Here is an 18651-nt window from a genome sequence, read left to right as displayed (position 1 = left end):
TAAACAATTCAAGCAATTTGAATTTATACTCTGTGCCTCAGGACAGATATTCCAACTAAAATTTTTACAATACTTTTCTGATCTACCACTTTTTGGGGCTCATTTTATAGCTCTTGGAGTGAACAAAATTTTCATTGGATTATTTTTGTGAAAATCAAATATTTTAATTTTCCCCATAGAGATAATATAGGGATGACAGTTGTTTTTAAACTTCAGGTGTACATAAATTTGTTGAATTGTTTCTCTAGTACCAAATTTGGCGTGATGAACCTTGATTTTTACTCTTGATTTTGAACAGGCATAGCCTAGAAGAGATTCCATATAGAAAGTTTGAACAAAAGTTTAAGTATTTCAATTTTGAAGCATGAACTACCTTAATACAAATGTACGGCATAAATTATGTATCTACATGTATAGCAGGCTGTGAATTCTAGGGAATGTCCCTTAAAAAATGCTGCCAATTTACAGCTTCACAGAAATTTCCACATTTAATTTGTTCATGCCCTGCAAAAAAATAACACAAAATGATATGATGAACTAACCCTGCCATATTTACCAAGGAACTTGGCAATCGAAGTGTAGCTGTGGATATTTTTTTGAAAAAGCCCATCTTACAGTTGCTAAAATGTACAATATGCTGTTTCTTGAGTGAATTCATCAAATTTGAATAAATCATCATACATACAGATAAAAAGTGCAAGTCTTTCATGCATCTTAGTCCTGTTGGCACTCAACTTCTTTATCATGTACCGTAGTATTATTGGCTATAATTTTCGAAAATAAACAGTTACACATATAGATATACAGATTCAGATATACATGTACAGCTCCATCAAAATATTTTGATGTTCTGATTATAATAATATAGGTAGTGTTACTTAAAAATACATCATGAAACTGTGAAGAATAGAAAGTAAATCATATTTTGTGTGTATTAGTGTCATATGAGGTTGGGACATCACGCTACAGATACTGTCTAAAACAATGGTACATTCTTGAAGTCAGATACTTTCTAAAACAATGGTACATTCTTGAAGTCAAATCATTACATGTACCTGGTAATAACATAAACATTGCTTCATGCAGCTAATTTATTGTACAGCTGATCTGATTAATCATTGATGACCAATTACATGATGATCAAAAACTAGTTGCCAAACAATCAGCCCATAAGAATTTTTGTCAAAGTACAGTAGTGGCATTGTAGTTCTAGAATTCCCCATCTCCATGAACCAGTATTATTGATTCACTTCAGCTTTGCTCATTATGCTTCCATTTAAAGGAAGTTTTGAAATAACCTATTATATCAATGTAAGAAGATGATGGGATAACTACATGTATCTCTCCTCTGTTCAATAGGATTTGACGGTGGTATTGAAAATTGTAACTACAGTCTATTATAGCAATCACTTTCAGTGAATCGTATCAATTATCTGCAGTAGTTTCCCTCTATTCTCTGAAAACATCTCTGACTGGTTGAAACTGATCATAACATAATAGACATGCAAAACAATGAAAAAATCCTAATCACTATATTTGTCTGATGTGAGTCAGTGTAACATCTGAAAATAACTCTTATTTGTGTAGCCACTTGACTTTGATGTAATTTCTATAATTTGATCAGACTGTTTTCACTTCTTATACATTGTATAACAGGGCTTGACAATTCCTATCGCCCGACGCCCGGGACAAGTGAATTTACGTTCGGGCAAGTCAAAATAAAATCTGGTCGCCCGCCGGACAAGTTGTTTATACAACTTCTGGCGCAATCAACGCGAACCTAAGTTGCGGTTTGTGCACGTGTCGCCCGATTTGCGTTGTCGTTCACACAACAAAATAAATGTCAATCACTGACTTTTTTAGATACAATTGTGACGTTCTTCTGCGATTCACTTGCCGACTCACACAATGTTGCAATTTTTCGATGATCGACATGAAATTGTTTCATCGTCCAATTAAAAAGTCGCTTAAAATTTAGCGTAAACAGCATTTCTTTGTTGTATGCTGACTGCTCCGCCCCAACAAATTAGGTAAAAAATTGCAAACCCAATGCCATAGCGCTTATTGGCAATCGACCGTGCAGTACTTAAAAATCATTTATGCGGCCTCGCGAGGTAGACGAACATTGTTGGCAGATAGTTTGTGGAGTGATCGCTGTAAATATGAGTATTTTACGGTAATATCTCCACTAATGCAAACAAGGCATTGTGCATTTTCGCGAGCCAGAACGTAATTTCCGCTCCGCAGACCTACGCAAAAATCAAGCAAAGTTGTTGCCGTAAAGAGGCACGTAGTTTACGACTGAGAAACGACATTGTGATTATTTACGACGGCGCCACGAGGGCCAGCGTGATCGACGACTCGATGTGATGATTTAGAACGATGTTTCTGACAAAAGATCTAAACATAAGCGTTATGATGAGGAAAAACGCCGTAGATGTTATCTGCCGAAATGGAATTTGGAAAGCACAGTGGCCTTGGTTGAAATGACGGTTCCAAAATGTTCAGTACGTCGTGTCTCAAACCCCACCCATTGCCAAAGCATGGAGGTAGGAAGAGACTACCTCCATGGCCAAACCAAGCGAAATGCTTTGCTTGACAGATACGACATGTTTCGCGTTGAATCGATAAGGTCTCACGAGTTTAGTCAACCGCATTTGGACTGTTTTGCACATCACAGATGAGATCGTGACGGGGACAATGATTGTGGAAATTTTGTGGGTCCCGCTGAGCACGATAGTACGGTTTCACTTGCCAACAATCCGATCACATGCACTCGCAATGCGTGAACCGAATGACGACGACCAGCGACAGAAACTGACCAATCTTTTTACGACGGCATTTATGCTTGCCAAACACGGGAAGCCGATGTATGATATGTACCTTCAAATTCAATGTTAGCCCTGCGTACAGGTCTGTGTGTTCCCGGCGTTATACGGCCTCTTGTGGTGGAGGCCGTATAACGCCAAGAACACACAGACCGTACGCAGGCCTACTTCGATGTAAACTTTTGAAAAAATCGGCGTCAACATCGGCGAAAATTACCAAGATAAGAAAGCCCTGAAAGCCGCTACGGAATTCGTCGCAAGTATTTTGGTCTTGATTATTACAAATGGAGGACAAGTAAATTTTTGAGAGGACAAGTGAAATTGAAAATCCACTTGTCCGACGGACAAGTGAACTGGAAAAAAATTGTCAAGCCCTGTATAAATGATAATAAAGAGGTACATTTTTATCATGCATTTGTGTATTTTTTGAGGTGAATTATTTAAGCAATAACCTCCGCCGCAGGAGGGTATACACGAGATTTTGGTACAATGCGCGACATATAGCACGAGCCGATAGGCGAGTGCTATATGGAGCGAATTGTACCAAAATCGAGTGTATACCCGACTGCGAAGGGGGTTATTGCTATTATATTATATCAACTTGCGTGTATTTGTTGTCTTACTTGGTATTCTCATCACTATGAGCGCCAAATGCAGAAAACGGACGTCTGAGAGATCGAACGTCGGAAATTCTGCGCCCGAGACCGAGCATTTTTACAAGTTGGGATTCCGTACAGGCACACAGTATCCTACGATAAATACGTCCATATCGACATTGCATTTTATTCGCATGCAACACGAACGATACTTGTCAAAATTACCTGCTGCCACTCACACAGAAAATGGGTCAAGAGTTCAAATCAAAACAAAAAAGTAACAATTTTTTTCGTTAATTTACATAAGAACAATAGTCCTGGCTTTTTCTGGCATACTAAAAAAATAGATTTGTCTCATTCTGTACCGCATACCGTCGCGACATTCAGTGGTGGCACAGTGAAATTACAGGATCTATTTTGATGGATAATTTGGACGTTAATTGTACCAGAAAACAAGCAGTTTTAAAATAACCCACACTTGCGATGACTGCAACTGTGATGAACAGTTGTGCAGATTCTGAGTGTGTTGCCCGATGCAGGGAGAGCTGGACGCTGACACTGCTCGTTGCATTTGATGTCAAATATATATCGTCGCAGTCGCCAGGAGTCATCCCATTGTTATTTTGAACTTCTTGGTCTACATCGTTAGGACATCCCGATCTGTTATAGCCCAAACTTTGGTAAATAATATCTGACATACCGTTACTGTGAGGAAGTGTCAATTTATTTGCGTATGAACGAATACTATCTTCATTTTAAAGAGCGGTACTAGGATATATCGCGTCTCGACTCCCGCAATATCAAGCAAAGTGCACGGTGCGCTGTCGCCCTAATATTTGTGTGCATCATACCCCAAACGTGCTGCTTCAGAGATGTCTTTCATCATCGATCCCAACTTATTTACACCAAGAGGTGAGTTACAGACCCACACTTTATCTGTGTATCAAAATTCGGTCTTCGGTCTTTGAAACAAAGTGGACTGTTTCGGTCTTTCTCGAGGGTCTATGGTTTAGATAGGTACGTTCAAATGCACCGACCGGGCAATTTTCGAAAATGCTGGTTTAGGGGCCCGTTTTAGCACTGCTATCAGTGCTAAAACAGTATTTTAGCATCGGTCGAATGAGCTCTCGTCCAATCAGAATGGCGCATGGTAGCATGATATAATATAATATATGTTATAAGTTGTACAGTTTCCATTTTTCTGGATTGAAGCATAAATCCATCATCTACCCCATAACAGATGATGTTTGACAATAAGTACATACAGTAGCAGTGATCCGGTATTGTATTGTGTTATATTCTGGGTGTGGGGAATAACTTCATAACTGTTGTATAGGGAGCCTGGTACCTGGGTAATCTTGGTTTATTTGATTCCTTTGGCTGCCAACTCTTCTTTGACTCTCCGTAAGTAGAAAGGATCAGGATAGCCATGACTGAAATATCAATGAGATAATGATATGATATCTGTGTTTGGATCAGGATAGCCATGACTGAAATATCAATGAGATCATGACATGATATCTGTGCTTGGATCAGGATAGCCATGACTGAAATATCAATGAGATCATGACATGATATCTGTGCTTGGATCAGGATAGCCATGACTGAAATATCAATGAGATAATGACATGATATCTGTACTTGGATCAGGATAGCCATGACTGAAATATCAATGAGATAATGACATGATATCTGTGCTTGGATCAGGATAGCCATGACTGAAATATCAATGAGATAATGACATGATATCTGTACTTGGATCAGGATAGCCATGACTGAAATATCAATGAGATAATGACATGATATATGTACTTGGATATACTGGTAAAGTCTGTATACACTCTGACTGCAGCAAGTTGTATGAATATTCGAACTTCAGATTAATAATTCTTCTACTCCATAAAACTGCTACAGTTAGGGTTACATTTAGCTTGTGTTGCTGTGTACTGGTACATTGTACATGTTGATCAATGTTCTTTCATAGTGTTGTTGATAGTTCAAGTAATGTGCCAAACAACGGCCATAAACACCAATAGTATAGGATAGCATTCTACTGATATGTAGATTGGAAGATCATGTTGCTCACAGGAGCTCCTAAGAATTGATGGATTTTCATGATATGGCGTATTAAAAATGGGCAGATAATTATCATGCTTTTCTTCTTCTGCAATTTTGAGCATTGACTCATGGATGTGACTGCAATAATATGAAGTTCATTTTTGAATGAATGTCTCAACCTTTACCTTGACTCACACCCAAAATATTACATTACCCTGAAATGCACTCTACAGCTCATGACATTTAACAACTATTTTTAGGGAGGCCAGCAGGTTGCCCAGGACGTGCTGAATTGACACTCAATCACCAGTGACTTAGTCATGTTCAAAATTGAAAAACATCGATAACGGGAAAGAAAATTGTGGAAAAAAATACATGAGGCTAAAAATTAAAAATGAAAAAAATGCAGCTATTCTCTCATATGTTTTTTATTTCTTTATACGAACTACTTACTTTTTGAATAAACTGCAAAATTGAGCTAGAAACGGTACCGGGAACGGCGATCTGAAACATGGCAGCACCTAATATTTACATCGCCGATTTTGAAACGCATTTTTGAAGGTGAGCCAATCAAAACATCCCTTACATCGAATACTCATTTGAAAGCCCAGATCTCGCTCTTTCTCGCGATATAAGGTTCTTCACCAACATAGGGCAGTGTATATGACCAAATCCGAGACAAAAAATTGAGAGCGATTTTTCCGAGACCTAACCCGACCAACTCTCAGTGAAACGTCCTCTAGTACGCAGTTTATCATTATTTCTTTTGAATTTTTGCTTGAAAAATGAGAAATTTTGAACAGCTCATGTATTTATTGACGGAGATATTGACCACGCTTCACAGTAAGTGAGGCTACCCACAATTCTCCATGATCTGTACACACGGAGATCACTCATTGAACTGGAGCAAATTTCTTCTGTACACAGAACAGCTCGGTCCATATATCAAAATTCTGGGACCATAGTTTTGATAATCATAATTCTCTAATTTCTCACGGTGAATAATGAAAGATCAATCCCTTTTGCGCAGAGGAGATAGCAATTTTGTGATTTTGTCGACATAGATTTTTGACAGCCATACACAATATTTTCAAGGAAACTAAGGGAATAAGTTGCATCTGTGTTGGCAAAAGAAAGGGTATTGATTTTTTTAAATGTTTGTAACAAAGGAAATTTGCATGTCTGACAGGTGGTATGATGAGACCATCTCAGTTGCTGATAACTTTACCATGACAAGTATGCAATTTTTAGCACCTCCAAACATCGACTTCTCATTCAATTTACTCCTGAATTTTAAAGATGATCAATAATTTTGGAACATAGTTTAACCAATAATCCTTAAATTAAATTCTAAGTTTCAAATTGTTCAGAAACTGATAAAATTGAAGAAGCCTTTACCAAATAATGTCAAAACTCTACATGGCCCCAGTGGTGATGTTTTGAAAGCCTTTATTTGGATAAAATACTTTTTGTAGGTAGTTTTATGCAGTAGAGCTATTCAAAAGTGTCATCAGCTCAAAAAGACCTTCAATTTGATATATCACTTATGCCATTTGAGCTAATATTTTCATTTTGTCATTTCTCGTTAAGTGTCGTTCATCCGTTGCCATGGATAAATCCAATATGGCCACCATCGTATCGCGTAATTTTAGGATACATTTGTGTGTACCATTGAATTCTATCTCCATGCCAAATTTGGTACAAAAAGAAGTTTTATTAACAAAGTTACAGCAAATTTACTGTAAATTTCAGCTAAAACTCCTTCATTTTTGTCCCATTGTTCCCATTGTTATTATATGTATTGTCTTTCTACAGAAAGAGTAAAAGTGAATGTTTTAAAAAGCTATAAATTGTAACCGTTCATCCAATTTCGAAAATTAAAAAATGTTTAGCTTCTCTCATTGAAATCTAAAAAACTACATTAATTAAAATGCAGATTGAACATTTCAAAATTTCAGTTGGCCTCCCAACTATTTTATATGGTACTACTACTGGGTCAACTGCTTTTAAAGCTGGCCAGATCAGTTCATGTTATAAAGTTCAAATAACTATGATTCCATAGTTTACTGATTCATAATACATGAATCAACAGATCTAGACAGTTTTTAGAAGATGTGATGAATTTGACATGTTGACTAAACACAGATCCTCTTTTCTTGTTGTGTGTATAATTATTATTAATATTAACTTACTTGGCTGGTCCACCATGTCTACTAGTCTTTTGGTGAATATCATTCCATACAACGACATCATCGAGTCCAGTAGTTACGGACTGACCAACGGTGAATAACAACTTAGCTTGAAAAGCTTTCTTCAGTAGCTGGAGTACTTCACGGCCTTGTGAATTATCTGGTAGATATGCCCTGCGTCTGGTACCTTGGTATGGTCTACCTGGATGGGGATGTCGATCCTGTTATAAAAAAAAGGAAAGAAGTCACAATTTATTTCACCTGCATACCAGACAATGCTGAAAAGTATGGGCAAAAGTACATGAAAATTGTTTTCTGAAAGTCATTAATGAGCATGTACGTGTTTGCAATTAGATGAGAGATACAAGTCTGTTGGCAATACTTCTATATAAACCCATATTATGCATTTAGAGTGGATGGTATCATGGCTGATTACAAGCTCACTACCCTCACTTGGTGGGACTTTGCTTTTCTGCAGCTCAGCTCAGCAGTGAGCTGTGTAATTTGCATTTCAGAATCTGATGTGATGCAATGTTGTACTGCATAGATTTTGAAGCATGTGTACTGGGACATTGAATCCTTATCAGGGACCAGAAAGTGAAAAATGGTAAAGTTGTACGCACTTAGTAACATAGGGCCAAAGTCCCTGAAGCTACTATAGACATGGATACAAAATTATGTATTTCCTGACTGTATGAAATTATCTCACTTAGGTCATCCTAGAGACTTGTAAATCAAATATTAAAGCTGTCTGACCAGCGGTTTTGAAAAAACAAGCAACTCAACAGTTGACAGAGCTCTGCTGTGTTATGTAGAGAATAACCTTTTGTGACACATGTATTGATGAAGAAGGTGGATATCTTTGATAGCTCGTTTCAGGATGGCCTGACCAAAAATGGAAAAAAAAAATCCGTAAAAATTCAGATTTGCATATTTGAATAAATCTAAGTTGGGTTATCCCTAGGGACCTGTATACCACTTAACAAAGCTGTCTGACCAGTGGTTATGAAGAAGATTTTTTACCAAAAACGCCTTTTTGGCACTAATTTGCATACATACATACATACATACATACATACATACATACATACAGACTGACGGTGCACGCCGGACGGATACCCATCCCAATAGCTTCTATAGACTATATTAGTCTATAGTCTATAGTAGCTAATAAACGAGAGTTAATTACATTCTAATTAAAGTAAACAAGACTTGCTTAAACCAAGATTTACGTCATAAAAAAACAGCGTATCTGTCAGGTTGTAAAGAATCTTAAGCTGGTTACCTTTATCAGTATTTTCATCCTATTAACAAAGCACATTTTAACTTTCAAATTAACATTGTAAGTAAGTTCTGTTGAATAAGTTGAGACTGTACATACTCAGAGAAAGCACACTGAAGAGACAAATGTTTGAAACTTAAGAAGTTCAAGGTCATCAAAAGCATTATAAGGAATCATGTAACTTTCATTGCACTGTTTACACAGATTGCATTTGCTATAAATAGCACATGAGGAATCTTACAGCCAAGCTTTACCATAAAAACCCTATCACTTTGACCACTCTTCTAATTGACCACTCTATTTTTTTCCTCAAAAAGTTATTTTATTTTATCCTTACCAAGTCAACAATAAATGGAAATTAGAACTTTCTCTATCTCTATCTCTATCTCTATTGACTATTTTGCGCAATTTATTTTAGATAACATACAGGCCACAATAAATGCTGGTTCAGAATATGTCAAAGTTGGGATTCAGGAAAGTTGCCTTTACATGTTTTAATCCTCCAAGATGGTAAGCATTTCACTATGAACTGTCAAAAAAAGTTGAACTTTCTGATAATTCTACACTAAAATTATTTTGGCTTTGATGATTTCCAAATTAATTCAATTATTTAAAATCATATTAATTATATTTTTTCTGGGTGAATTGATAGGGTTTATACAGTACAATAATTACATACAATGTAAGTCGAATTTTGACCAAAAATGACAAAAAAAATTCCTTAAAAATACACATTTGCATATTTCATCACAATTTGAACAAATCTAAGTTGGGTTACCTCTAGGGACCTGTATACCAAATAACAAAGCTGTCTGACCAGCAGTTATGAAGAAGAAGATTTTTTACCAAAAACGCCTTTTTTGGCATTAATTTGCCTATTTTCAACAATATCAAAAAATTAAAAAAAAACAGTTTTTCAAAATCATATTTTTCATCTACACAAGAAATATCAAATCGGTAAGTACTGCGGTTCTCAAGATATTTGAGTGGACGGACGCCTCACAAACGGACATACATACATACATACATACATACATACATACATACATACATACATACATACATACATACATACAGACTGACGCCGGACGGATACCCATCCCAATAGCTTCTATAGACTATAGTCTATAGTAGCTAAAAATGAAGCAAATTGAGTTAACAGAGGTTTTTACAGGCATCCTGTGTAAAGATACAACTCAATACTGACTTCATGATGGCCAAAATGTTGACATTTTAAACATTAAGGGCACATCCGCCAACAATTCTTTCACCTGGTAATCATTTATTAACCATGGATAACTAATGATGGCAGAATGACATAACGTTAGGATGATAAAGGTGATTTGCAAAACAGTGTCAAAACATTTTGCATCTTTAAAATTTCCAGGAAGTTTCTAAAATTCATCAGAAATTTCAGAAGTTCCAAAATCATCTAGCATTGTTGAATATAGTAAGCGACTCTAAAAGCTTCACCTGTATTTCATCTGCATAAAGTATTATTCTTGATGTGCAGTAGCTTTGAAGGCTGTTTATGTTTGCTGTGTCCATTCTAACTCTAGGGGAAATCCTTGTGAACAATCATGTGATTTTTGAATCACCCTAACATTTATATTATCACTTAAAATCATATTAATATTCTGTATTTTTTATTTATTCATGTGATTGAGTCCAGTTAACTTCAGTTGTACCAGTATGATTTCCTGGATTAAAATAATCTTGTTCATATTGAGAACACCATTTAGAAACAGTCGTTGGACTTCTTGTGACATTCAACAATTTCAGACAGATTTTACAGTTTGGAGTAATTAAATCATACTACCATAGGGAAATAATACTGTAATACAAGCTAAATGTAACTGACATTTTGGCAGAAATACGTGTACCAAACTTCAAACCCATTTTACGCAATTTCTGTTCTGTATCTTCTTCATTCTTTCTATATAAACTACAATGATTTCCTGAGGTTGAATTCAGACTATAAGAAATTTTAAATGGCAAAAAAACATATGGAATACTTTAGTCATATACTTCTCAATGTGTGACTGTCTTTGTATAATTAAAACACAACTATTTACTCAAAATGCTACACCTTGCTTGGTTTTTTCATGACATGCCATACTATCAGAAAACAGAGAGACTTACTATTTGAATTCCATCAGGAAATGTATATGTGATACAGACAGTACCACATCCAGGATAGCCAGGAAGTTGTCTGGATTTGTCAACAGAAATATCCATGGTACCGTCAGGCTGGTCTCCTCTCAGTGGACCATAGATGACACCACATACAGGACACACTGGTTTCTGATCCATGGCTCTTTCTATGCAGTCTTTACAGAAAGTATGCTGACACTGTCGAAGTGTCTTTGGGTTGCTGATTTTGTCCATACAGATTGGACACTCTCTTCGTGGAGAGACTATTGTTGGTGTGGCGGATCTCTGCCGAGATGAAGTCATGGTTGGTGTGCTAGGTCTGTGACCGGAAGAGGACGGTGTTGGTGTGGCAGATCTTGGACGAGGCATGGACATAGAACGTGAAGATGTCAAGTTTGGGGTGGACGGCCTCTGACGTGATATGGATGGAGATGGTGGTCTCTGACTGGATGATGTGAAATTCGGTGTGGCAGACCTGGGTCTTTCTTTTCTTTGTGATGTCTGTTGTTGTGTCTGGGTTTTTGCCATGGATGGTTGCAATGAGGTTGCCTGAACCCTCAATTTGCTTGTATCTCTCTTGGACGACAGCTGCAGACAGTCATAACAATCACGGCTATACTTTTTACATGTTGAACAAATGAAGTGAGAACAATCCTTCATAGTGCTGAGATTTTTGGAAGTACGACAGAGTTGACATCTTCTCACAGTACTTCCCAGCTCAAGAGAACCAGTCATAGCTTTCTTACGATCCATGGAGGATGACCTAGCCCTGGTGGAGCCATCTGCTGTCTTTGGCCGACTACGGTCCAAACTTCTGGTGCGTGATCGAGCTCCCCCAGAAGATCGAATCGGTGAGAATTCATCATCCACAAACAAGTTTTCCAGTCTTTTTTGAGTTTCTCGTGAGCTTTCTTTGGTATGAGGGCCTTTCTCATGCTCATCTAAGATCTCTTTAACGAGAGCTTCTTTGTCAGTGGCAGACACTACTCTGGCAATACCAGATGGTTCCCCTCCAACCGCACCACGGGACAGATCATCATCTATGGAGTTTTCCATTCCAAGGGCATCAATAGTTGCTCTCATTGGCTTAACTGCAGAGCTTTCTGATTGGTGACCTCTATGATACCTGTCAGCTGTCTTGGGTCGCAATGATGGCTGGATCCTTTCACCAGTAATTCCTGTTCTTGGTGATGACAGAGATTTCAAGGGTGAATATTTATCAAAAGCCGGTGCCAATCTGTACTGCTGAAACGCTGAACTCCTTTCACTGTCCTGTGCTTTTGTTCTTGACTCCCTATCCTCTTTTGGTCTGGTAAGCCTTTCTGATGAAAAGATACTTCTGTGCTTGTCTTTCTGGGATCCTCGAACTCTTTCTGAAGAAAAGAGTCTTCTATGATTTTCTTCATCAGTGTTGGCAGACTCTGCTTTGACTAAGTCATCTCTCACCCATGATGGAGGAGTTGCTGGACGATCTCTGACAACTGGTCTTGAACCAGTTTCATGTTTTTCATCCAACGGTTCCCTGGGAGATCTTCCTCTTTGCTCATCTAATTCTCTATGACTTGAAGGGCTTGGCTCGACCACATCATTACAACCAGCCATTCTAAGATTCTCTCTGAAAACCTGTTGCATGTTAGCCAAAGATGATTTTTCAAAATCAACAATATGGATCTCAGTCAAACACAAGTTGCCTTCGCCTCTCGGATGCTCCTTACTAAACGTGATGACAGCTTCAAACATTGCTTGAGCCACCATGTCAAGGGGAACACCAAACACACCTGAAACAAAAACAAAATTGTAGATATAATAGAGTGATTCGTGCTACTTTCAAAAATTGCAAACCTAATGGTTATTCAATCAAGTCTCACACACTAGTATATCCTGACTTCGAGATGACTACTGTTAATAAATACCGGTACATGTATGCAAGCAGCAATACAAGAACTGAATTTACTACAATAGATGTGTCAAAATGAGTGCGGTAGTTTAGAAAGACACTGGGGAAACAAATGACGTGCTTGTTAATGATACACACTTGAACAAACTTGGAACTATGTCCCAAAATATAAAATGAAACTGTTACTTGTCGACTGAGCCAAGGCATGTGAAATTACATGCAAACACAGGAAAAGAACAGCTCTAGTGAAAAAGACAACTGTGAGACAAGACTGTACTAGCAGAGCAGATTGATTATACAGGACTGTGAACTTTTCCTTCATCAATTACCTGCAGTTAATACAAGTTACAAAAATCAATCTTTCCTTCTTTCTTCATTTGTTTCTATTAATCAATTCTCATTTATTTGATTAATATTGATATTAAACTTTATTTATTTATTTATTTTTGAGCAGATATTTGCTTTTATGGGATTTAAATTCAAATATTGAAGATAAATGAAAAGCATTACAGCTTATCCTGCCAAGTTCAAATGTCACCATCAAGTCAAGATGGTCAGAACCACGAGGCATAACAGGTCCAATACACTGTTGCATTTCAACAAAGACTTGAATAGCTGATTTATACTGACTTGACCCGCTGATACAAGCCATGTAGGTAAAAATATACATAGAATTGGGCTCTATACTGGTCTTTACAGACTTTGCAGATGGCAGATGACAGGTCTGGTAGAATAAGAGTTACCGTAGTGTACATACCTGAGCTGATCAGTGGTAAGGCCAAGGACTGAATATTTAACAAGTCATTTGCATGATTAAAGCTGTTGATGATAGTTGCTTTCAGCGTTTCTACACATTCATTCTTATTCTTGTAATCTTCCCATCTAGGTCCAACCGCATGAAGTACGTATTTACATGGCAATATACCAGCACCAGTGTGGATGACTTCTGTGACATATAATGGTCCATGGTTGTCAATGTATTCTTCACATTCTCTATGGTAGTACGGACCAGCTGCTTTCCTAATGGCATAGGCAACACCTCCTGTATTGATGAGCTGTTCATGAGCCGCATTGGTGATAGCATCTACTGCTAGCTTGGTTATGTCAGCACAGTGCACTTTAGCTTTCACACCATGATCAGTAAGGAAAGTCAATTCACGGCTATTGTTACTTAACACAGTAACTCCATGGTTGTGACTTTTCCTTGGTACTAGCTCCTCGGATTCAGATTCTCCGGATGGTTCTCTTCGTGTTACAGGATCTCCATCATCATCTTCTACTTCATCTGCTTTGACAGCGTCTGTTTCTAATCTGTCAAATTCTGATGCAGAGCTTGTTGGAATTCCATCTGATGGCTCCTCTAGCTCTTTGGGTCTTTGTTGATCTTCATGTAATTCCCTGGACATTTCATCCCTTTGGTTACGAGCTCCTTCCAAAACATGACACAGACAAGACAGAAAATGAAGCCTAGCTGACTGAAGAGACTCTTTGTCGCCATACATAGCGTAATGTTCTGCCCCTTCCTTTTTGATGTAGATGTTACTGAAATTCTCCTTGGTCTTTTCTGCCGCTGCTTCACCTGTGGTTTCATCCAACCCTTTAGGTATATGCATGTCAAATTTATCAATGGTCTGGTATAGATTATCATACAAGGAAACAAACTGATCTCTTGCCAACTGTGTCTGTTCAGGAATTGTTCTTTGTGAGTTTGGTTGAATTGAAACCATGCCTGTATCTGCCGTCTCATCACATTGGAACGTGACATCACAGTCTGTCTCTATGGATTGAAGTCGACTTCTTTGGGTGTGTTTCATGAACATATAAAGATCGATATCTACTAGCACTGGGATGACTTCAACACGGGCTTCTGTATTTTGATGACCTGTGTGATCCTGTAAATGAATATCTTCCTTGACATGTCTTGTTTCTTCTTCAACGGGTGGTTCTGTCTCAGTCTTTGCCTCTTTAGATTTCTGATCAATGTTGGATTTATCAGATGTGGTCTCTATGGCAGCAGATCCTCCTTTTTTTCTTCTGCTGGCCAACAACAACTCATCTGAATATTGAGACTGCTGGTTGCTAAGGCTTCCTACATGATCTCCTCTGTATCCTGCCATGTCATTGGCTGCTGTAGTATCATAGCGTGCTTGCCTATTTCTAGATGGTGGTCTATCAGCTGGACTATCATCTGGGACATGGTTTGACTCACGTCTGCTTTCTCTCAGTGTTCTGTCAAGAGACAGTACATCAGCAGAGGCATTGCCTGATGATCTTCTGTCATCAAATCTTGTATCTGGCAGACTCTTATATCTCACATCACTTGACAAACTGTCCATCGATGAATCTGCATGGATATCACTGACTTGATCCCTGCTTTGTCTCCCTCGTCGTGATGGTGGTCTGTCTGTTACAAAACTTCTATGAAGTACATCAGATGTAATGTCGTTATCTATTCCATTCTGCATGCTATCCAAACCATTGTATCCACTATACTCACTTCTTGAACCATTCACACCAGCTCTATGATACTGATCATCTAGATCACCATTCCTTGCTGGACGAGTTGTTTTGGGTTTTTCTTTAGGTTCAATGCAGAATTGTTTTAGGAAATGCTGCACTTTCTTAACCTGTATCCAATTGCCACTGCACTTATATGCATACTTGCCAGTATCTCTTGAATACTCATGCTCTAATTGAACTCCTGTTTCATCTTGTAATTTGTGTAGAGTGTACTGCAGCTTATCAGAAGGTATTGCCATCAAGATATCATCATCGATAAAAGCCTGTACTGAACTGAAAACCTACATGAAAGAAAAAAGTGAAAATTCGCTGAATTTAGAAATCTATGGATTGTAATATTATTTGCAACAATGTTAATGAGCAATATGAACACAGACTTGTCTGTTGCCATGGTACTAAGAAGGTTAGAATTTCTCCACAGTGATCATACAGGTATAGAAGTACAAGGAATGGAGTAAAAAAAACTAACAATTATTAAAAGCTTTGTTTCAAAGATCAAAGACTTTGTTACTGCTAAAATTTCACAATACTTTCTGTTGAGGTACACTGTAATTGTTGATCAATACAAATGACATAGCTGTGTAATGTTTTACATTTCTCTGAGCCAGGCTGATTTGAAACAAGTCATTTCAGACACTGTGCTATAAAATTGGTCTGCATCAGCAGGAAGCATTAGGAATCAAACTTGCACCGAATTAATTATCACTGAATTTATTATAAAGATTATGATACATCTCAGTAAGAAGAGACTGTGACACAAGTTACAAATAATCTCAGCTGAATTATGGTACATTATTGAGTTTTATGTTATGCACAAAAGTCTTGGCGTGTGGCACTTGTTGATAAAGTACTTTTTTGTAGAGTTATGTATCTTAGCATTGTTATGGTCAGATAAATGATGAAGATGAACTGTTTTCTATATCTAAATGTCTATTTCATCAATATTCCTGATTAAATTTATGCAAAAGGAGTAATTTAGAGTGCCCTGGTATTTCAGCATTTTACTAAATTATCTTTTGATTGTAGACACATGGCCCAACAGAGTAACTATAAACTAATCACAATAGACCTTCACAGTGAAACCTTAATGCTCTGAAACCTTTGACATAGTTTCCAGTTTTTTTTGTTTTGTCTGTGCTGTTTTCCCTTTCAATCCTCTTAATATCCTGGGACTATTTCTACCAGTACAGTTAGCAACAATGTCAAAACAATTCTTCTGATTGGTATATACACTGCCAAAGGTTACCGGCTTCCAATCCCCAAAGAATAAAACACTACTGTAATGGGCAAAGGTAATGGTGCGGAAGGACATAAATTATTGTTTAATGTAAATAAACGTGTACCTGGTAGCAGTGTTAAACTTTAATGTCAGGTTTTGAAAACAAATATGTTTGCATACCCCAAAGTTCCTTTACACAGGTCATACAATGAAACAAGTCATCGTTGATGACACAGTCCCCACTTGTTAATGGGTGCTTTGATTACAGGTCCTCAGAGAGGAAAGAGTCCTCTTCATTAGGTCTGTGATAAAAATACTTTTGAATAAATTTGCTTGATACTTGTCTGAGTTGTAGTTCAGGACATGAAAAAATCGTAATAAAATGGCCACATGGTGGCCATATTGGATCGATCACAAAACAAATCAATGTGCATATGTATGACACAGGTCAATGTCCTTGTACCAACTTTGATTAAAATTGGTTGAAATATGCCTGACTTATGGCTTTGTACATGAAAAAATCATAACAAAATGGCCGCACAGCAGCCATATTGGATCGTATCACAAAACAAATTTACATGCATATGTATGACATTGGTCAATCTCCTTGTACCAACTTTGAATAAATTTGCTTGATACATGTCTGAGTTATGGTTCTGGACATGAAAAAACGTAATAAACTGGCCACATGGCGGCCATATTGGATTGAATCACAAAACAAGTCAATGTGCATATGTATGACATTGGTCAATGTCCTTGTACCAAGTTTGAATAAAATTGGTTGAGATATGCCTGAGTTATGGCTCTGTACATGAAAAAATCATAACAAAATGGCCGCACGGCAGCCATATTGGATCATATCACAAAACAAATTGATGTGCATAGCTATGACATAGGTCATTGTCCTTGTATCAACTTTGAATAAAATCTGTAGAAACATGCCTGAGTATGGCTCTGTACATAAAAAAATCGTAATAAAATGGCTGCCTGGCGGCCATATTGGATCGTATCACAAACAAAGTGACGTGCATATGTATGACATAGGTCAATGTCCTTGTACCAATTTTGAATAAAATCGGTTGAGATATGCCTGAGTTATGGCTCCGTACATGAAAAATCGTAACAAAATGGCCGCACGGCGGCCATATTGTATCGTATCATAAAAAGAATTGACGTGCATATCTATGATATTGGTCAATGTCCTTGTACCAGCTTTGAATAAAATCAGTTGAAACATGCCTGAATTATGGCTCTGTACATGAAAAATCGTAATAAAATGGCCGCCTGGCAGCCATATTGGATCGTATCACAAAACAAATCGACGTGCATCTGTACGACATATGAAGTAATCCTTGTACCAAGTTTGAATGAAATTGCTTCTGGCATCTCTGAGATATCTGCGTGAACGGACGGACGCACAGACGGACGCACGCACGCACGCACGCACGCACGGACGCACGCACACACGCACGGACATGACCAAACCTATAAGTCCCCCCGGACGGTGTCCGTGGGGACTAATAAAATGTCCTAGTTTAATGTCCAGCCTGGATTTGGATTCCTTTCAAAATGTTTGAACAAATTGAAAAATATCCTGATTAAAATCCAAACAGGGATCAACAGCTCCCTTTGACTTTCATGTAAACATTTGCAAACTTAAGAATTAGGTAGAGACGTTTGAACAAAATATGACTGCAATCCAATTACATTATCCTGAAAAGATGATTTTGATCAAATGTGAAAAATTTCACCCAATATACACTTTGTAATATTATTATCATAACTTGAACATATCTGGGTAAGTTCATTTCGAAAGTCCGAATTGGTTTCTGAGAAGATGTAAGTTGAGAGACAACAGACAGCATCATCTATCCATCTATTCAATAAGCTACACTTCACCAACTGCAG

At 37.6% G+C, this 18651-nt stretch overlaps 1 protein-coding gene across 3 annotated transcripts in view; it reads right to left on the bottom strand.

Annotated features, from left to right (window-relative positions):
* Positions 1-4593: 4593 nt before the first annotated feature.
* LOC139120804 (uncharacterized) overlaps positions 4594-18651 on the bottom strand; it is a 29669-nt gene continuing 15611 nt past the window's right edge. For 2 of the 3 annotated variants that reach the window (XM_070685369.1, XM_070685367.1), the window contains exons 4-7: positions 13762-15805; positions 11096-12885; positions 7675-7892; positions 4594-4857 (exon numbers count right to left, since the gene is read on the bottom strand). In XM_070685369.1, coding sequence (XP_070541470.1) covers positions 4788-4857; positions 7675-7892; positions 11096-12885; positions 13762-15805 — 4122 coding nt within the window. In that variant the 3' untranslated portion in view covers positions 4594-4787. Of the gene's footprint in view, positions 4858-5007; positions 5200-7674; positions 7893-11095; positions 12886-13761; positions 15806-18651 lie in introns of those variants that run through there. The other variant, XM_070685368.1, reaches the window with a different exon arrangement.

The sequence above is a fragment of the Ptychodera flava genome, chromosome 20 (genome assembly GCF_041260155.1).
Source record: "Ptychodera flava strain L36383 chromosome 20, AS_Pfla_20210202, whole genome shotgun sequence".
Classification (NCBI taxonomy): Eukaryota; Metazoa; Hemichordata; class Enteropneusta; family Ptychoderidae; genus Ptychodera; species Ptychodera flava.
The sequence above is the reverse complement of the archived record's forward strand: the minus strand, read 5'-3'. Positions and strand labels throughout refer to the sequence as shown.